Below are 22,212 nucleotides of genomic sequence, written 5' to 3'. Positions count from 1 at the left end.
AGTCCATCAACAACCTACATTCACTGAAAAGCTGCATCAGACACAACATTTTCTGGAACCCCTGCATGATTTCAACTCTCCTAGGTCGGGAGCTTCAGAGGGAAAAAGAATTTCCCAGAGTCCCAAAGGCTGGAACGCTTCCTAACTGGCCACTTGGATATCATGAATCGGAGTTCAAGCTGCACACAGAATCGTTCAGATCACTGTGCATTGCCTGGTAGCCTTTTTGCACATAAAGACTCATCATTGTAACAATTGGAGGTCTCCTGACGTCATCCCAGAACTGAGAGGGTTCCTTAACAAAGGAGACTGAACAGGCTTTTCCTCAGCACCTTCAGGCAATTGCATAGTTCTTTCATTTGTGGAGCTGTCTGCTGGAGGGATTTTGGTGATGAAGGAATTAAAATGATTTGCATGAGAACCAGGAGGGGAGGGTTATTTTTCCTGGGATGAAGTGTTTATGATCTTGCCTTGTTGGAAAAAGAATTGTGGGCTCCTAGGGAAGGAGAAAAAAGGTCTTTCCTGGAAAAGGGTGCTGGCTGGGAAGTGCAGCTTGGAAAAGCAAGCAGATTCCTATTCCAGCTCTGTCTACAAGGCAGGGGTACAAGTGTGGGTGAAAATATCGAAATTTGAGTGTTTTGGGACCGTAAGAAAAAGAATTTGGCAGAAAATATGCAGTGAGGGGCGGGTTTCAAGACTTCAAAAGTTAGAATGTCTCTTATGGATAACTGAAGACCATCCTTCCTATCTCTACTTAGCTCTGAAAATGTGATATAGCCTCGGTAATATTCACAATATTCATTAGTTATTGGCTTATATATTTATGTATAGACTGAAGCTGACCAAATGCTGCTGCCTCACCATTTCACATATATTTACTCAAATGTCATATGTAAATGTGAATAGGCCCTTGGCCTCCAATGTAGCAATTACACCTCAAGATCTGAGTTAGAAACTGACCATTGCTGGGCGTGGCTTACATGTTAAATAATGATCTCCTTCTAAAAGATGGGTATGTATCATTTAAAGGTAGAGCTTCGAGAGCTATGGAGTGTTATGACTTGACCATATAACATGGTTTACCTAATGGCAGGTACAGGAAGCTTAATCTTACAATCGATGTATGTTTAGAAAGAGTGGCTTTCACACAACAGTGGGACAGGACAGGGTCAAGGGATCATTTTTCATGCCCTAAAGGTCTGGTCTAGTACTAACAGAACTCACCAGGAAGTTACCTGAATGGAATGGAGAAATAAATCAAGGGTTTTTGAAAACTCAAGTTCCATAATGTATAGAAGATTTCCTTATAAAAATATGTTCCTTAAAAAAAATACAGAAATGTTAAATGATTTCATTCCTACAGCCACTCTTCACTTCCACCTACACAGGCTACGTATCTTAAGAGAATGCTCATTATGCAAGACTCAAGAATAGCTTTTGAGTCCACTTCTCTTGGCTTTCCAAACTATGCCAACTGTGCTTAAAAATATGCTTTCAGACCCAGGATGGAGCCTACAAGGTCACCTTGGAACAGTGGGAAGGACTTCAGGGAAATGACCACAGAGGCCATGACTTCATGTGACCCACTCAGGGTGCACGATTGCAGGCTCCCAGGGAAACACAGAAACAATTGGGTAATCTGAAATGGCCCCAGCTGTAACTGCTTCTTACCCCCACCCCCCCATCATTCCTATAAGGTTCTGCCTCAAGACTACTGTGATATAATTCACAGCTCCAAACAGGGTTGAGCAGGGGTGAGGAAGAGAATGTTGTGCTAATACAGCTTTGAAATACAACCTGCGTTTTTGTTTTTCAAAGACAGGAAAGAGAACATAAACAGTGATGCTAAGGCAAACTGTCAAATGGCACATTAGAGCGCTTTTGTTTTTTGTCATTCATTTTGTTAACATCACAAGGCAGATACATTCTGTAAACATATATACCATACAGTACATTAACCATAGGAAAAGGAAAAGAAAACCACCCTGTAGATATTTTTTTTTCTTTCTGTATTTCTGTTCTTTCACTCTAGAAGGATTGCCTGACATCCAGGGGAAACTTTTAAGGTTTGTGAGCTCTACTTTCTTTTTGATAAAAATGCAGTGACTTATAAAAAACAAGCAAAAACAAAAACCAATTAGCCTAGGTGACAACAGAGAGGCAATGAGGAGGGAGAAGACAGCCATTCACACCTCAACTTAGAAACTTAGAAAATAGTCACAAAATAGAAAAATGTCATCAATTTCAGGAAACATTTCTTTTTCCTGCTTAGTAAAAGAGAATATTGAAAAATGATTTTTTTTTTTTTACAAAAGTTAAGGCTGCCCAGATCTTTGATGCAAAAAAGTTCATGGTCCCCAAAATGACTTATTTTCACATTGGAAACAAATTAATTTTTGTGCTACAGTTCTGACCTTCTTATGTTATCTGGAGTGTAGAGAGGGTGCAGAGGTCTACTTAAGTTGATATAAAAAAACAAGGGGAAGTGGACTTAAGAATTTGGAGTGAAACCTTCCTCCCCTTTAAGAATTTTGTAATTTGTATACCTTGTCACACAATTATTATTTTTTTTACTTTGTGTTTGTCAAAATTGTAATTTTCTCTTGAAATTTGGGCTGAAATGTCAGTGGTTTGAATCCACCAGCGGTTCCTTGGGAGAACACGAGGCAGTCTGCTTCTGTTAAGATGTGCAGACTCGGAAGTTCGATGGTGAGGTGCTACATGTTGGAAATGACTTGAGAGCAGTGTGTTTGGCTTAGTTTGGTTAAAGCAATGAAGATATAGATGTATAATGTATTGTGCTCCTAATAAAAGAGTTAATTTTCTTTTTCTCTAGAAAATGATCAAAAGTTTTCCTCATAAGACCTGAAAAGGGCTACACAATGAGGTAAACCAGTCACAGGTAATCAAAGATACAATCTCTCTCTTTAATTCCAGTTGTCATGTGATATATACCAATAACACTATGCTTCTGCTCAGTTGTGTCATTCAATAGGACAAAAAGCATTTTCTAGTTCTGTCCTAATCAGTAGAGCTCAATATAACTTGATTACAAAATTGAGGTGCTTCTCAAAGATTGCATCTTTGTAATATCTCTGAAGTGTACATTTTAAATATGCTGAGACTTTGTTTTCAATGGAATGGTGCAAATGGTTAGCGCATTCAACAGCTTGACAAAAGTTTAGAGGTTGAGTCCATCCAGAGGCACCCTAAAAGACAACCTATGTCTCCCCCAAATCACAGAAAACTCTCTGGAGCATACACGGGAGACACACGGGGTCTCCATAAGTTGGAATCAACCCCGAAGCAACTGGTCTTATAGTTTAAAAAACAAATGTTCAAGTTGCAAAACTACAACCTGAATTTGCTTGCATCACAATAATTTTGTTGTAAACAGAGAGTGCAGGAAATGAGAATATCCCCACAAGAAAAGGATCCGTGGGTGAGTTAAGCTCTCCAGAGGGGTCAAATGATGAACAGACAAGGCTGAGCTTCTAGATTTTAAGAAAGAATAAAAAAAATCCTCAGCGCCTATTCTGTCTACGTTCATCTGCTTTACACTGGCAAGGTCAATGCTTCTTAAGAACTGGCATTGGCAGTTGGATCTTTGTCTCTGTCACCAAATTCTTCCCCTCCTTTTTCTGTAGACCATGGTTTATTTGGATTGGATTAAAGTTAATTTTTAAGTATGTTCTGTGGTCCTTTGAAATAAAATTTTGTAGGAACAAGCTATTTTTAAACTTGGCCTCAATGTTTTCGTAAGAGATCCTAAAATGTCTCCATTACCTCTTCTACCAAAAAACTCTCTTAATCCTATTAAAAATATTATAACTGCATTAGGGGAATGAGACAGGTGGGGATTTGAAGTAAAACATGTTTATGAACAATTAAGAAAGAAAAAAATTAATCCTAGGATTTTTTTAGTTTGCTATAAGTCTGAGAGTAATTTTTAGATTTCTGAGGAAAACGCTTAAGGAAAACATGTTGTAAGTTTAGACAAGTTTGAACAAAAGGGGAATTTCCTTGCCCTTCTTCCTTCCTAGCCTCGATATTAAGTAATATCATAGAACATAGCTTTTAGAGGTAGCAATCTTTTTTTTTCTTGCATGTAGAAAAGAACATAATTGTAGGTAAATGAAATAAAGGTGAAACAAAATAGTCTTGTTTATTTCAGAAGCAGCCCTGGTAAGTGCACGTGCTCACCAGCTAACCAGAAAATAGAATTTTTAATCCTCTAGCCACTTCCCAGACACGAGGATGTGATAATTAGTCTGCTTCCATGAAGACTTAGAGTCTTGAAAATGCTACGGGCAGCTTCACTCTGCTTTACAGAGTTGCTAGGAGTTGGAATGGACTAAACAGTAATGGGTATGGTTTGGGTCAGTTTTTTCATTGTGTATTAAAAAAAAAATCAAGAGCACACAAATCATCAAGATCTTTTTGGATAAGTAGAGTTAAATCTTTTCCTCAACTGCAGAAGAATCTTATAGTCTTTGATGAGATGCTATTCAAATTTATTTGTGAACAAATGAAAAAATATCCCTTCTTTCCTTTTTTCTTTTGATTTGATAATATGATTTTGAAAGAAAAGCCAACTATTAGCTCAAAAGGACCATGCTTTTACAGCTTCACTACTGATTCTTTAATTAGTTTGGTTATATAACAAATGCCCTGCATTTTTGAAGGGCAGGATATCATACAGAATAAAGTTTTACAGACAGAATACCAACTGCAGCAGGGAAGGCAGAATGCTCACAATCATAATCTGGGTACATTTCCACGATGAAGGGCAGTTACTTGTTGCTCTAAGTAAGATTATAGGTGTCATCCTGTTAAAGTATTGGGCAAACCTGCATCCTCATTCTGGTAGGAAAAGGATGCAAATTTAGGCAACCATATAGGATATCTTCAAACAGATCTTAATTTCCTTGTAGTTACGAAGGATTTTTATAGAAGCAGCACATCTTACTTTAAAAGTCATTAAACTATAAACTTTAACAACAAACATACAAAGATAGCCCTACTTTGTAAAGTTTGCTAATCTCTAGTCCTTGTAATAAGGAGCCTTGGTGGTGGAGGGTTAAGCGCTCAGCAGCTAACTGGAAAGGTGGCAGTTTGAACTTATCAGACACTCTGCAGGAGAGAAGTTGCAGGAGTCTGTGTGTGTCTGCAGAGGTGCAGCCATGAAAGCCTGACGGCGCAGTTCCACTCTGTCCTGGAGGCCAGCTATAAACCAGAATGGACTCCATGGCAGTGGGTCATTCCTTACAACACTAGCAACTGATGAGTGAGAGTATGCAGATTATTCTTGATCATTATTCTTATGTGTAGTGTTGTAGTGAGATATGAAGATCTTTGTCTTCATGACAAAGAAAATGACTTCATTTTCTTATAGAAGTTCATTTCAGGTAATTCTTGAAATTGGAAGATTTTGATTCTATTTTCCCAAACTAAGCTTAAGAGTCCTTAGTTCTACCATTCAACCCACTAACTGTGCTTTAAAAACTCTTATTGAAAAGTTTTAATCCCCAAGTGGGTAGAAGAGATAAGCAAGGGCAAAATTTTAGATTGTTTCTTTCCTAAATAAGCTTATTAAAATAACAGATTGTCCAAAACATTGAAATTATTTTCTCTTTCTGTATAAATAGATTTATTTGGCATCTCATTATATTTAAAAGTTTTACTCAGAAGCTTGAAACTGAGTATAGGCATCAAAATTCAGGTTTCTAGCAGAGAAAATAAAGCAGTTTTATTCAATAGCAACTGCTCTGAACATAAGGTTTAGAAGAATTCTACCAATTATTCAAACCCAAGGCATGGGTGGAATCATCTTAGAAAGTGGAATGTCGTTCCAGCCTTAATTTTTTTGTTTACATATTAGTAATAAAATGAATCACTTTGTGCTCATTAAAAATGTAATTATTTGAAGAAAAACTAACCACAAAAAGTAAAAAAAACCCAAGCCATGCCTTTTTCCATTTCCCACTGGAATAAATATAATTTCAAATCCATAAATTAAAAAAATAATAATAGATTTAGCATTAAGCAAGTAAAATAGGGAAAGTCTAGTTGGGTTTACAATATAGCTTTCAAGACTACCTTACTGTCTTTTCATCTACTTTTCCATAGAAGATAGATTTGCTGTACTATATCTTATATGTTTTCCAAAACTACTTTTATTAAGGAGTATAGATAATTTTGTGAATAATCTGCAATAATGCTATGAACATCTGGGGAAATAACTTAAAGTACATATATCTCTATTGTTAAAATCATTTAAATAATTACATCTTTATTTCATTATGATATTATTTTACTAAATTGCTTCCCTTTGGTTTTATTACATATGTAGCTGTTCGTTTGGGGTTGACAAAAAGTGCTAAGAATTTATTTAAAGAACTTCTCACTGTATTTTAGATAAAAAATAGTCTTTGTTGTTCTGGAATTTCTAAAAGTTTAAGCAGCAATGCTGTCAGAAGTTCAGCTCTCTGCCATTTAACCAGTATTTGCTGAATGAGTTTAGTGCTAAGAAAACAGGTCCTTCTTAGTTTTGTTAATTCTTTTATAGTAAAAAAAATTTTTTTGAAGGTGAGTGGATAAACTTACAAATTGAAGTTACCTGAAACACTTTCTCATGAGGTCAGAATGAAAAGAGTATACAATGCAAGGCTCTGTAATCAACTGTGCACACAAGATGAACAGTCACTATGGTTACAGCACCATCCACAATGAAGTAGAACACTGAGTAACCACTGAAGGTCAGAAAGACTATCAGAAAGACTATTTTAGAAATATGGTCACTGCAGAGATACTCCTCAAAATGATCCCTTCACTGAAAGTATACTAAAATGATCAGAAAATATCTGTGAAAAAAGGAAAATAATATAAAAATTTACTTTTTTTTTTTAGATCATAGAAACAAGGCTCATGTATTTGCCTAAGTTTGGAGATCACTACAGATGCTTAAAACAATGTTTCATGTCCTTAGAAAATTAAAAACTGTGCATCTTATAGAAAGGGTTCATCAGGATAAGCCATAGAAAGAGATAGCTGTTGCTGGGCAGGTCACAGAATCAGTCCCTACATTGCAGCTGTGACAAGCACTGGCTTCTTTTCTTTTTTACATCAGTTTCACTTCAGTCATAGCAAAAGGAAAGCCAGAGGTGCACAATACTGTAATCTGGAAGTTTACATAAGGCAGCAAAAAGCATCACCCTAGATTTGACAGACTAAGTAAGGTCCACTTTTGGCTACACCAGCAACCAGCTCGAGCCAACAGCATTTTGCCACACAAGATATAAAAACAGATGCACACCAAGGGAGGCAGGTGAGAAACCAGGGGTGTGGCTGTGTATGACTACATTAGAGGAACACGCTACAAAACGAAAACCCCCAGGGCCAACAGGTTCAATTCCAGTCAAGTGAATTAAGGCTACTGTAAAACTGGTTGATATGAAGAATTCATTCCAATCGCGCAGTAAGGAACCGATTCACTCTTGAAGACACAGGAAAGGTTTAGAGGGAAAGCAAGTTCCTGGAGAGAATGGAGCACACACATGCATGTTGTCTCTCAGGTGAGGAAACTGGAGGAAAAATATGAAAGGGGGGAAAAAATAGAAACGAAAGCAATCCAACTGCAAGACAAGGCAGGTGTTTGCTCCCAGTTCACAGTATTGCAGTTAGTGGTATAGCGAGGTCTACGTAAGTGGTGGAGAGCACAGAGGCGGCCCAGAAGAAAAGGGAAGAAAGAGTGGTCACATGACAACACAGCACTGACAGCGCTTTTTCTTTTGGGTACCTGGGGCTGGTTCCGTGGCCAGGCTCTCTTCCTTTCCTTCTGGGGATGAGGGCTCTGTGGTGTCTGACATTGGCCTCCCGGACACTAGCTCAGCTGCGTTGCCATCAATAGTGGACACGTCCGTCACGGTCTTCTCCCTCAGTGACTTCTCATCATCTTCATCGATGAGGACCAATTCAGCCTTGATGGTTTCATCATAGCCTAGCACCTTTTTGGTTTCCTCTTCGTCCTCGATATTTTGGTAGCCCATGAAGATCATAGTGACGGGTTGATCCGAGTTTGCCTCTGGCCCTTCTGTGCTGGGGGCTCGGGCCTGCTGACCTGGATTCTCAGAAGGACGATCTTTTCTAGATTTATGGACCATTTCTAACTTGGCTTCTTTGCAGAGCATGTGTTCCTTAGGGTGGCCGAGGCTCCCATCTGCAATCACAGTCCTTTCTGACACGTGCCCTCCTTTTAAACTTGATTGTCCAGCCTTTTGAATAAGCTCTTCTACATCCTTGGCACTTAATTTGTGCACTCCGTTTTCTACTATGGTGCCTCCTGAGTGTACCTCATAGACTACTTTGGTACCATCATCATAGACTTTGACTCCTCTCTGATGGACCCCCTCTGGGCCAATGGTGGATGCAGAGAGAATCTTGGTCTCCCCTGTTTGTTTGTCTTTCTCCACATTAATTTCCATGGCGTACACAGCTTGAATGAAAACAAGAGAAAGGAAGTGCATGTTACAACAAAAAAAGCCAGTGAATGGTTAATTGCCAAACAGACAAAAAAGGTTTCTGTGCCCTTTCTATTCTAATCACCAAGCATCTTGAATGTTAGAGTGAGGTGCACATTATGGACAGAGTTGGTTATATAGGTATTTTAACACAGCAGCTTAATGTACTGGAAAGACAGGTGTACAATTACAAGTCAGTGGCACTCAGACTTCCAAGGAAAATATGCTAAGTAAGGCCACAAGAGACTGTGTAAGTACAGTGTAATGACTTACAGTGAGGCTGGCAACATGCAAGTTTACCTTTTCTGAGGGATTACCCTAGCTTTACAGACACTTTAAGGCCCTGGATTAAAAATGTGTCCTAATTCTACAAACTAAATCTTTTTAACATTTTCCCCAAACAGTTTCTTAATTTTTCCTAGTTTTGAGTTACATTTACTTTTATTATAAAGAAAGAATACATAAAGGCCATAGTGGTCTTCTACTGACATTTAATAGGATATTTGCAAAGGATATTTTTAAAGGTATGAAAGTATTAAAGCCTATATACCCTGAATACTTCCGCTTCTTCATTATATTTCAACAAGAACAAGATGAAAAATACGACAGAAATAGAAACACCTTATCATACTGAAATTTGGGGACAATGATCCCAGGACCACTTCTACCATGTACACTGTCCCCAGTCCTTGTGATTCTGTTCCCATAATCTCATTCCATCCTCATGTTCAAGCCCATTATGGTAGCAGTCATGAGGATGGGACAGGCTAGAACAAAGTTCAGGACTCTTGTTCACAGGGTCACTAAGAGTCATAGTCTACTGATGGCCCCTAACAATACCATTTTCCCCCTCTGTCTTTTTTTCCTATTCTGTTGCCACCACTCCATTTTAGACATTAATTTCCTCTTTTCAAGATTACTGAAAGAGCTTCCTACTGATGTTTCTGACTTAATTTATCCTAAATCCTTCTGCCTAGCTGGTGTTCCCAAAGACTAGCTCCTTCTCTGTCCTATGAACTTATGTTGAACCTTCATACTTTTAGATTTGTTATTTCATTGGCTCCCTGTGAGGCTAATGTTCCAGATAAGAGGAATCTTTTACCTGGACAATCCAAGAATATTTCAAAGACATCAGCTTCAAAACCAAACCTATTATAACCCCTTCAAACTTTCACAGTCCTTCTATTAAAATGCCAGCATTAGTAACCTAGCCTCTTAAGCCAGAAAATTCAGAATTCCACCTGAATTACCCTTTTCTACCTAATATTACATAATAGTGAAGGATAACTGATTTTATTTCAAGCTTACTACTCTTTATAATTCCTTATCTCAATCTCCACCACCAATGCTTTAGATTAGGCCCCATTTTATCATGCATGATAATTTTATTTCTGATTTTATATACTACTTTTCATTCCAGTCCAGGGCTCTGCAAACTATGGCTGGAGACAATATCAGCTATGGTCAGATGAACCAAGAATTGTTTTTATATTTTTAAAGACTTGTTCAAAAAAGAAAAAAAAAACACTCACACCTGAGACACACACACACACACACACACACACACACACACACATTTGTGTATTATATAATAGAAACCATTTATGTTCTACAAATTTCAAAGTACTTGTGACGTCATACTTGTGACGTCTTGTCCTTTGGAAAATGTTTGCCACCCCTAATAGTCCATACTCCACTCTGCCCACAGAGTTACCTTACTCATAAACTGTTAGTCCCCATATGTCTACATAGGACAAACCTTAAACTCTGAAGCCTGGCACACAATTCCCTTCAGAATTTGCCACAGCCTTCTTTTCTAATCTCATTCCCTGTACACTCCAGCCATAACAAACTTCTTATTCCCAGGATTCTCAATATCCTTCCATAAATGCATGCTTGTACCTGCCCTTCCTCTTCTTAAATTTTTTTCCATTTCATCCTCTGGAAGACTCTTAGAATCTTATGTCTTTGCTTATTGTTCAGGTTCCTACCTCTTTTTGGAGAGAGAGAAAGTAAAATTCCCTAACCTATATTAAGAACAATCTAAACTTTTCAATGCTACTTTCCCCTATTCCCTTCCCTTCTGATATGACCATTCCATACCTACATAAGCATTTCTTGTTTGTCTTTTTATTTTAAGATTTGTTTTGCCTCAAATGAACTTCCTTGAGTTTTTATTGCCCTGGTGGTGTAGTGCATTATATGATGTGTTGCTAAATAACAAGGTCAGTAGTTCAAATCCACCAGCTGCTCCCCATGAAAAAGATATACAGTCTCCTCCCATAACGATTTAAGATTCCAGAAATCCAATGGAGGACTGTCACAAGTCTGAATTGGGTTTAGTTTTAACTTTTAGTTCCTATGTTTGCAAATATGACTCACTATTAATGTCTAGGTCAATGATCTCCTCTTCCATCACTTTTTTTGATGGTTGCATTTCAAAGTCATCACTCTTCAAAACATTTTCTGAACTTCTCTAAAAGCACTTTACACATCCACTCTGCAGCACCTGTCACGGTGTGTGAATGTTTCCTGAACCTCATTAGATTTTTAGAATCCTTGAGGCCTACTTCTTGTTTGACATCATTTTTATGATTGTCTTCTTTCTAGACCTATCTTAGAGCCTTTTGTGTAAAAGGTACATGGGAAATCTATAAAATGAATGCTACTAACGAGAATCTAAGTGGATTATCTTTAGTCTGAAATAGTTTATATAATGTCACCAAAATGAAAAAATACAGTAATTAATGTTTGAAATGGATTAAACAAATAAATGATATTGTTTCATCTACTTGCATAATAAGATATACTTTGTTCATGCTCACATTTAACTAAAAAAAATTATGACACAAAATCTAAGGCTGGATTTTCATGTTATCTATTTTAAAAGTTTTATTTGTTCAGCACAAAATTCCTTCCTCAAGTGACACAGTCAAGGCCAATCAGTATTTGTCATATGGAATCCTACATATGGTACCAAAAGAAATAATTATCTAATTTATTTTGTGATTTTTCCACACAAAATATGCCATGAAAATTTTAATTCATCTGAAAAGGAGGAATTAGTGTTTGAAATTAGCATAGACTCTAAAGAGTCTGTTCTTTAAATATTGTACTTATATTAAAAGGCACAGTTGTACATAAAAAATATTAAAATATTCTATCCTGCCACTATTAACACAGGGAATACTTATCAATAAGAAAAGTGAATAAATTTTCAGAGGCTGAAAAATGTGCAGGAGGAAACTGCCTATCTTTCTACCTCAGAGTTTCTGGTGGATTTAAACTACCTGTCTTTGGGTTGGCAGGGCAACTCTTTACCCACTAGGTCACCAGTTGTTGTGTTTTGTCGAGTTGGAAGTGACCCATAGCTGACCCTCCAGTGGATTTTCAGAGACAGTTAAACACAGAAGAGATTGCCCATCTTTCTCCCAGCTGGTGGATTAGAGTCATGTGCGTTTGGGATTGCTGGGCAGTTTTTTGCCACTAGATCACCAGAGTTTCAATAAATATTATTAGCATGAGAATGTTTAGAGAGCTCCCTGTGTCTATATCCATTAGGAAGCAACCTTCTGGTACAATTATCCCTTCTTCACCAACCTCACTCTCAATCTGAGTTTGTCTTTGTCAGTTCTTAGAGCTTACACAGAAAGGAGGGATGAGGACAAGTTTCATGCTAGAAAAATTAAACAGATCTATACAAGAACATACTTAGAAAGAAGGGGTTTAGATAGAGAGAGGGGTAAAAACTGCATGACTACATAGATCCAAAGAGATGGTTTGTGGTGGTGAATGATGACTTCGGGGAAGCAAACAAAGCAGAATATGAACTGTGCTTCCAGGAGAAGACAGGAATTAGATCTGCCTTAGGATTTTCTGGGTTAAACAGGTAAAGAACAGAATTCCTTTCTAATTTTTTTTTCCTTGTAATTTTACATTGCATTTCTTCATACTGGATATTTCAGAAGGTTTGAACTTTCTTGACACAGGTAAGGAAATCTGTATTGAGAAAGAAGTAGGCATTCAAAGCAGTGAGAAGCAAGACTCTAGAAATCTCCCAAGGACAACATGAATAACAATTCAGTCAGAGGCAGGGCAGGTACAGCCAAAAACAGTTATGGAAGGATTTTTGATACTATTGACTGTTAAGAGAACAAACAAGTCTTTCTTGGAAGAAGTGCATCTAGGGTGCTCCTTTAGAGGCAAGGACAGTAAAACTCTGTCTCACATGCTTTGAGCATATTCTCAGAGGGAGGAGTCCTTGGATAAAGACATCGTGCAGGGAAATGGGAGGGTCAGCAAAAGGGAGAAAGTCCCTTAACGAGGTGGCTCGACAGAGACTGCAACAATGGGCTTATGAAAAATGGCAAGGATGGCACAGGATAGGGAAAGGTTCAGCTCTGTTGTTCACAGGGTTGCAATGAGTCATTGTCAACTCAATGGCACCTAACAAAAGCAACAACAAGAATAGTGCAAAGTATTTTATGGCCTGAGTGTACAGAGAAAGAACAAGATGGAAAGAAGAGGCTAAAAAAGAGAGTTTGCAGACAGATTCTAAAGGGAATAACATGCCAGGCTAAGGTTTGGCAATGGAACCAAATCCTGTGTGACATGGTTTTGTTAGGGCTACACATTTATATTTATGGTACATATGGTACATAGTTTTAAAAAAACTTGTTGAATGTGAGGGCAGAAAATGTTAATTAGTTTAGCATATTTTTATCACAAAAGAAACTTAAGACATTCTGCGTGATAAACACAACTTTCATATGTTTCCCATTTTCACAGCCGCCTTCGAAGGGTGTTCCCACCTGCTTTGCCTACATCACTCTCTCCTTTGGAATGTGGCACTTGGTGAAGACATTGAGAGGCTCCAGTTTTATCCATGAGTTGCCTTCATGGGTGAAGATACGGGAATGTTGTTTAGGCATTTGGACAACTATGTAATAAGTATAAATGTTTATCTTAAATATATTGTTTGTGGGTAAACAATTAAATTTTGTTTCAGTTCTCAGACAATATTTCAAACCTTAAATTGAGGTGGAAATGAACCAAGGGGAAAATACAGTTACATTTTAAATGAAACATTTTTTTTTAATGCATATGGTCTTTTAAAAAACAAAAACCACACAACAAAACTCTTCTGCATTCTTTTCTACTTCTGTCAAGTAATTCATACTCTAGACCTCTCGTTCCTAGCACGTCCTCATCTCTAACCATGAAGAATACTCTCCAATTCATTTTTGTCTTCATTTAAGACATATGCACACTAGTCTGTGTGGTGATGAATATTGTGAAGACTTAGCCTTGAATTCATCTAATGGAAATAAGAAATGAGGAAGGGTTGCTGCCAAGAGGGAAAATTCTTCTGGAGAGACACTGAAGGAAATTTATATGATCATAAAGGACCACTCCAGGGTGCTACAGAGCAATAATGTCAGTGTAAAGACTAAGGTGCACCTGATCCAAGTTATGGTCTTCACAATTACTTACAATGTATCTGAGAGCTGGACTAAGAAGGAGAGTGTTGAATTGAGTGTTGACTGAGTATGGACTATCAAGAGAACAAACAAGGTCTGTCCTGAGGATGGTTGAAACCAGGTTGCAACTTGAAGGCAAAGATTTTGAAATTCTATCTCACAAAGTATGAGCATGTTGTCATGAGGGGCCAGTCCTTGGGGAAGGATATCATGCTTGGAAAGGTAGAAAGAAGGTCAGGAAGACCCTGGATGAGATGGATTCACACAGTGACCATGCAATTGGGTCAGGTGTGTAGCAGATGGTGAGGTTGGCTCAGGATATGGCAAGGTTCACAGCCACTGCTAATGGGGTCACTGTGAGTTGTAGTCGACTTGACGGCACATAACAACATAGTCATAAATAAAAGTATGTGAAGAAAAAACTCAAAACTCAAACTCACTGCTATCAAGGAAGAAATGATTGACAGATAATCCTGCACTGGCCTTTTTATGGTTGTGAATCGCCCATCTTTCTCCCTTAGAGCCCCTGGTGGACTCAAACCACCAGAGACATATGGGCTTTGAGTTAGCAGTGTGACTTTCTACAGTCTACACCACCAGAGTTGTGTATGTGAAGAAGAGAGTTCACTGAAGTTTTTTAGGAGGAAAGAGATAGATCAATGAAAATGTCAATAGTAGCACAAATGGACTCTGGAAAATTTTTTCAAAAAAATAATTGTAATTTCACATGTTATATACTGTTTACAATAAGACTGGTATATATACAGCATTTTTCATTATTCTTTCCAACAACCTAAGAGGAAGCAGAATAAGATGTTCATTTCATTAATGAGAAGTGATAAAATACTTTCTTCAAAAGAGTACAAATGAATAGAGAAGTCAGTTCTTTGATTTGGATTCTCTGGATTGGTTTACTTAGTTATCACCAGTAGAACCACCATTTTGACGGAGCAGAGATAGCTCTAAGGGAGTTGACAATCCAAGGCCCTAGGTTCTAAAGTCATCCATGTGTGCATTAGAGTTAAGGTCCCTGGGGAAGATACTTAAAAATGATGGGAAAGATGAGGGTGCGATGTCACCATGACCTGGAGTTGTGCAGGGCCCAGGCAGATGGATCTAAGGTACAAAGAGGTTTTTTTGTTTGTTTGTTTGTTTAATCTTACTCCCTGCCCTCCGTATTATCCCTTGTTCTCTGAGACCTTCAGTTTAGACAAAGGTGAGAATAAATACTACAAGAAGTCCAGAGAAGAGGACATAAGAGCATTTGACAGCATCAAAGGAAGAGAATGACCAATGATTTCATTTCAGAATGAGGCCCATTACTTTTTTTAAGAACATATAGGAAATTGCATTCCGCAAAGATGAAAAATTCAGTCATTACTAATTGCTTATTCTCAGGCTTCTCTCACTTTGACATTGTGGTCAGCGGAAAGGAGAGGTAGAACTGAGTGTGTACGTGTAAAGTAGGCATATGATGAACTCCGCCACCATTAGTCAGTAGGATGGGAGGTGTCAGGGAGGAAGAAAGAACAATGGCCCTGAATTCCTATCCAAGTCATACCCCTCCGTTGAGCCTTATAATTATTTCCTCATTTGTATAATAAGGCATAGGTCTCGATAATTTCTAGAACCAAAGCAGCTTTGACGTTCTGTGGTAGAATAAATAGACTGTGTGGTTTGTGTATGAGAGATGCGCAAATTATGGTAGCTGTCAGCTACTGACGCCTACCAGCAGAGAGGATATTTGGTTAAGTTATCCCAAACAAATTAATATCCAGACGTTTCCATCATGGTTGGCATGTGGCAGATGAGCAAAGTCCATGCGTGGCTCATTGAATGCACATACGTCTAGGCAGTCTCGCTCTTGGAAGCGTACAATCACCATTATACATACATGTTCACTGCTTGTTTTGCGGTTGGAAATATAAATCAGCTCTGGGATGTCAGTGGCAATGCAGAAATGTATTCCATCAATTCTTCCTCTACTCACAGAAACATAAATTTCTAACATAAAAAAGTAGTAATGAAAGAAAAATAAAGTAATAAAAACTTACTTTCAATTGCTTTCTCACATCTTACTGCAGAAATCAATATTAATAAAATTATGATATATAAACTAATAGTAACATTACTAATAGTTTGTTGTTGTTGTTATGTGCCATCGAGTCACTTGTGACTCATAGCAACCCTATGTACAACAGCCCTAAATCCTGCTCTATCCTGTGCCAATCTCACCATCTCTGACACACCTCCCCCCATTACCCCAGTCACTGAATCAATCTGTCTCATCAAGGGTCTTCATCTCCTGAACTGTCCCTCCACCCTCTCAAGCATTATGTCCCTCTCTAAGGACTAGTGCCTCCTTGCAACATGCCCAAAGTATGTCAAACAAAACTTCAGAATCCTTGTCTCCAAGGAGCAGCCTGGTTTCACCTTCTCAAGAAAGAACCTGTTCTCTTAGCAGTCCATGGTATATTCAACACTCTTCTCCAACACCATAGCTCGAAGGCATCAATTCTCCTTCTATCATCCCTAGTCATTGTCCAACTCTCTGACTCATAGCAAGTAATTGCAAAGACAATAGCCTGGATCAGGCGCACCTTAGTCTCCAGACTGGCACCATTGCTCTTCAGTACATTGGAGAGGTCTCTGACAGCAGTCTTTCCCAGTGCAATGCATCTTTTAATTTCCTGGCTGCTAGTGCCAAGAGTGCTGATTGTGGAGCCAAGCAAACTAAAGCTGTTAACAATCCCATCTCTTCACCATTAATAGTTTAGTAATATTATTAATAAAACATAAGCCAGCAGGAATATAATGCTGATAGACATAACAAAGAGAAAAGCTAGAAGTTCAGATCTGACTTTGTTCGACCTTTTAGGTCAAAATCATAATCTCCAGTCTGCAAAGGACCACAAGGAAGACTGCTAAAAGGGAAATGAAGCCCAGATGGAGGGGGTTGAGCACCCAGAGTTCTACAGGCTTTCCGCCCAAGGTCCCGAATGCTCTCATCAGTGAGTTTGTTTCAGGAATCTTGACCACCAAGAAATGTGCTGGAGGGGGAAAGTGAAAGTTCTCATTTCCAAAACCCAAGAAGGAATGGATTCTACAAAGTATGTAGTTTGAGTCTGCTAGATCCCCGAGCAGCTTTTCAAAGAGGAGAGATCACCAAGAGTCAGCATAGATTCATCAGGCAGAAGCTACGCAGATTAGAGTCTTTTTTGGTCGAAGACTCTAGACAGATTAGATGAATGTCAAGTATACAGTCTCTCTAGGTCATTACCAAGCATAACGCCATTGCGGTTGAGTAGTCTCTGACTCAGAGAGAGTGTTCCACACAGAGGAGAACTGACCCATAGAGTTTCTAAAAATGCACATCATCACAAAACATACTACCACATCTTTCTCCTAGGGAGCAGCTAGTGGGGTTTAAACTATAGACTCCTGGGCTAGCAGCCAATCACTTTAACCACTGCACTACCAGGACTTCTCTGGATCAACACACAGTACTTTATATTTCTGTGGATCAGAGAAGAACATATAGTTTGGGTATTAGAATAACTAGAATTGGCAAAAAACAAGGCTCCAGGAGTTGACAGCATACCAATTGAACTATTTAAACAAACAGACACTGCCTTGGATGTGCTCACTGAGTTGTGCCAAGAAATCTGGAGGACAGCCACCTGGACAATTGACTGGAAGAGATCAATATTTGTTCCCATTCCAAAGAAAGGTGACCCAACAGAGTGTGGAAATGGTCAAACAATATTATTAACATCACATGCAAACAAGATTCTGCTGAAAATTATACAAAAACGATTGGAGCAGTATGACAACAGAGAACTGCCAGATGTGCAGGCTGGGTTTAAATGAGGCTGTGGTCCTAGGGATAATGTTAGATGGATCTTGACTGAAAGCAGAGAGTACCAAGGAGTATCTATCTGTGTTTCATTGACTATGCAAAGGCTTTTGACTATATGGATCACAACAAACTGTGGATGACTCTGAGGAGAATGGGAATCCCAGGACATTTGATTGTGCTTATGAGAAACCTATACTTGAACTAGAAGGCAGTCATCAGAACAGAGCAAGGAGACACTGCCTGGTTCAAAATTGGGTAGGGTGTCCGCCAGGGATGTATTCTGTCTCCATACCTTTTCAATTTATATGCAGAACAGATCATCCAGGGCATTGGGCTGTATGAGGAGAAATGTGGCATCAGGATTGGAAGATTCATCAGCAACCTGCATTATGCAGATGACACAACCCTGCTTGCTGAAACTGAGGAGGACTTGAAGTGCTTTCTGTGGAAGGTCAAGGACTGCAGCCTTCAATATGGATTGAAGGTAAACATCAAGAAAACAAAACCACTGGGTCACTTGGCAGCATCATTATGTATGGTGAAGAGATTGAGATTGTTAACAATTTTAGTTTGCTTGGCTCCACAATCAACAGTCTTGGTACCAGCAGCCAGGAAATGAAGATATGAATTATGTTGGGAAAGTCAGCTCTCAGGGACCTCTCTAGAGTACTGAAGAGCAATGACGTCAGTATGGAGACTAAGGTGAGCCTGAACCAGGCCATAGGCTTTGCAACTGCTTGCTATGCTTCAGAGAGCTGGACAGTGACTAGGGATGATAGAAAATTGATGCCTTTGAACTGTGGTGGTGGAGAAGAGTGTTGAATATGGACTGCTGGGAGAACAAACAGATTTGTTCTGGAGAGGGTGAAACTGGGCTGCTCCTTGGAGGCAAGGGTTCTGAAGCTTCATCTAACATACTTTGGACATGTTGCAAGGAGGGACCGGTCCTTGGAGAGGGAAATCATATTTGGGAGGGTGGAGGGACAGTGCAAGAGAAGAAGACCCCCAATAAGATGCATCGATTCAGTAACTGGGGTAATGGGGGTAGGTGTGTCAGAAACAACAAGGTTGGCACAGGATAGAGCAGGGTTTAGGACTGTTGTATAGAGGGTCGCTATGAGTCGCAAGTGACTTGATGGCACACAACGACAACAACAACAACAACCAGGAGTTGCTGCTGATAGAAGATCATGTGTAATAGGGCTGATTTAGAGCTGCTAGAGACCAACTTGTTGGGGGGCAGCTACGGGTTGGTTCCGACTCAATGGTATTTAAGAGCACCTAACCAGCCAGGACAGCACTAATGCTGTGCCACAGTGTTCTCTCTGCTTTCCACTAGCCACATGTTATTATCAAGAGAATGATTGAGGAAAGAAGAAATCTTACTTTGTAGGTTTGAACTAAACTGAGAAGGAAAGGGAGACTTTGAGGTACCACAATCATGAACAATAAAACCACCACCAATAGAACACAGAGTTTTCTACTCTCAAAAGTGTTAAACTCTTTATTGAAATGAAATGAGATACAGCAGAATATGTGAACACAGGACGGAGGCGGCATTATGCTTGAAGAGAACACCAAGGCCTTGCCCACCAAGTCTCACTATGATGTCCCCCTCCCCGCTGTCAAGGACTTTGCACATGGCTCCACGGAACTCTCAACACTCAGGAGAGTCCATTTATCCAGAACATATTTCAAGTAGTTATGTTCATTCTGCAAAGGGCAAGAACGCACACGGTTTCTGTTTATTTCATCTTGTTAAGTCAAGAAGTGAAGAATTTCAACTCTTCTATGTGTGGGTAAGAGGAAGAGATCAGAGTCCACTGAGGGGATCACATTTTGAATAAGTTATTCGGAAGCAATAATTACACTGGATAAAGGAAAAGAGGCCAATTGGCAGATGGGAAAATGTCTTTGAGGGTTTACTTTAGAAACTAAAGCTGAAAGACCACAGTGCTAAAGTTAGCCACGTGGTGGGTAACACACTCCACTGTGTGTGGTGACAGTGCACCTGAGACTGGCAGGCTCTAGGCAATGCACAGCAAGATCAGAGGCAAAATGAGGCGTGTTCAGGAGAGAGGGGCAGGGAGAGTGGGGGTGTCTCAGAGCCATCTATTAAACTGAAAAATTCAAACTTATCGTCCTTGAGTCAGAACCAACTCATAGCTGATCCTCTGATGGATTTCTGAGGCTGTAACTTGCATGGGAAGAGAAGGCCAATTTTTCTCCTCCGGTAGATTCCCACAGCAGGGAGGCGTGGCTTCTGGGTTAGCGGCACTAACTCCCTCCAGGATAGGCCACTGGAGCTCTTACTCTCATGAAACTCACTCACTCACTGCCATGGAATTGGAACCAACTGAGTAGATTTTCAGAGGCTATATAAATCACGTGGCAGGAGGCTGCCTATCTTTCTCCCTCAGAGCAGCTGATGGATTCAAGCCATCACTTTATATTCTTGGATTAATAAAAGCTTCTTAAATCTTTTCCCTATTTCTTAAAATGAGCCCTAAGCCTTTGGGTTAGTAGTGCAACTCCTTGCCACTAGGCCACCAGATATGCCAAATAAAAAGGTTGTGGGGATACAGGGGATGTAAAGTGAGGATCTCTGAGAGACAGAACATGATGGCAATTTTCAAACACTTGAAAGAAAATCTTGTAGAGGAGTGTAATTGTTTTGAGTGGCTCCACAGAGTAGAATAAGGACCACTGTGTAGAAGATAAAGGTAGTCAAACGATAACTTCATCGGAGAAAGAATTTTGCCATGGTTATAACAAACCAGTGTAGGAACAGGTCACTAGGGAGATCAACTCCCACTGAGAAGGTGTGGGAGACACCCTTGGAGAAGGACCTCTTCATAGGCTGCAATGGCTAGTTAGTGGTTGGATCCAGGATTGGAACTGACACCTCTTAATTCTAAAAGATGTTGATTTTAAGTAAATTCCCATTTATGTGGAACCTCCTGCACCCCAACCAACAGCAACATGTGTCATAATAATGAGTAATGTCAAGAAACATTTGTAAAAATGGCCCAAAGTTGGTGCAAATTCCAAGAGGGGGTTTCACAAAACAATATGGAGTATATACCCTTTCCTACACAGCATTAACATATTCATATTAATTAGAGTACATCTAATCCCAGAGGCAGGGGTCAGTTGTTAAGCTATATATTCATGGTGTAGCCACTGTTAACTGACAGTGAATCAGAGAACTCTATTCCAAAAACAGTTTGCATAAAAGAAATGAACCACATCAAATGCAATTCCTTTCAGAATCTTCCTTATACAATCCCACAAGAGATTAGGCAAATAAGTTCTTACTTAATAAACAAGGCACATATAAACTTATTTTTTTAAAAGACCAATTACATAACACTTCCTAAACACATTTGCTATTTGGATCACTGAGCCCCTGGGTTATGAATGTCCAACTCACAGGCAACCTGTACCCCCCTTTAATGATATGTAAATTTGCATACACTGTGAAATGAATAAACCAATACCCAAACTCAAGAAAAAAAAAAATAAACAAAAAGCCCAGACAAATTGCTGTCAAGTCAAGTCTGACTCACAGTAAACTGACAGGACATTGTAGAACTACCCCTTTGTTTCTGAGGCTATAGACCTTAACGAGAGCAGACTGCTTCATTTTTATGCAGCACCAGCAGAGTGGCTGTTGTGTTCCAGTTATGACCTTTCAGTTAGCCACCTAATATTTAAACCATACCACCACCAGGCCTCCTGAGCTAATACTATCCAAAACAAATTTTCCATCATGCCTTTGCTTGCTGTGTGTTCAGGTTTTAAATCAGTGAAAAAAAGCTTTGAGTCTTCTCATGAACTAAATAAAGGCCAAACAAGACCCATGGACACCTGTTCTGATGTCCCTACAAATTCAACCCAAAGTCACACTTGGGAACATATCTTCAAAACCTGGGGAGGCCTATATTTTCAAATCTGAACAATGCTAGGTTGTGAGAGCAGACACAGTCATTCCTACATAACGTTAACATATTACTTGTGAACTTTATATTCTTGGATTAATAAAAGCTTCTTAAATCTTTTCCCTATTTCTTAAAATGAGCCCTAAGACACTGTGTCTACTCCTACCATTAATGGACCCAATAGATGTGTTCTGTCAGATCCTGTCACATGTCCCACCGGGTAAAGGAACTTGAAGAGAAGGCCTGGGAAGCTATTTACCCACAGCTTTCAGGAGCTGGGCCACTTGGAACACTCTGAAAACACTCAGTTCAAGTTCCTTCCAGGGAGCCTCTGTAACACAAGTGGAGGCTTCAGTTCCGGCTCATCTGTATGAAAACTGTCCTCTGTAATGACAATCCTGGCCTGACCTGGT

At 39.2% G+C, this 22,212-nt stretch overlaps 1 protein-coding gene across 1 annotated transcript in view; it reads right to left on the bottom strand.

Annotated features, from left to right (window-relative positions):
- Window positions 1-7,707: 7,707 nt before the first annotated feature.
- PALM2 (paralemmin 2) overlaps window positions 7,708-22,212 on the bottom strand; it is a 211,315-nt gene continuing 196,810 nt past the window's right edge. Inside the window, exon 7 of the mRNA XM_006886924.1 lies at window positions 7,708-8,494. Coding sequence (XP_006886986.1) covers window positions 7,755-8,494 — 740 coding nt within the window. The 3' untranslated portion in view covers window positions 7,708-7,754. The remainder of the gene's footprint in view (window positions 8,495-22,212) is intronic.

The sequence above is a fragment of the Elephantulus edwardii genome, unplaced genomic scaffold, assembly GCF_000299155.1.
Source record: "Elephantulus edwardii isolate Elephantulus edwardi_28Jun2011 unplaced genomic scaffold, EleEdw1.0 scaffold00052, whole genome shotgun sequence".
NCBI lineage: Eukaryota > Metazoa > Chordata > Mammalia > Macroscelidea > Macroscelididae > Elephantulus > Elephantulus edwardii.
Note: the sequence above shows the minus strand (reverse complement) of the source record. Positions and strands in the feature narration are given on the sequence as shown.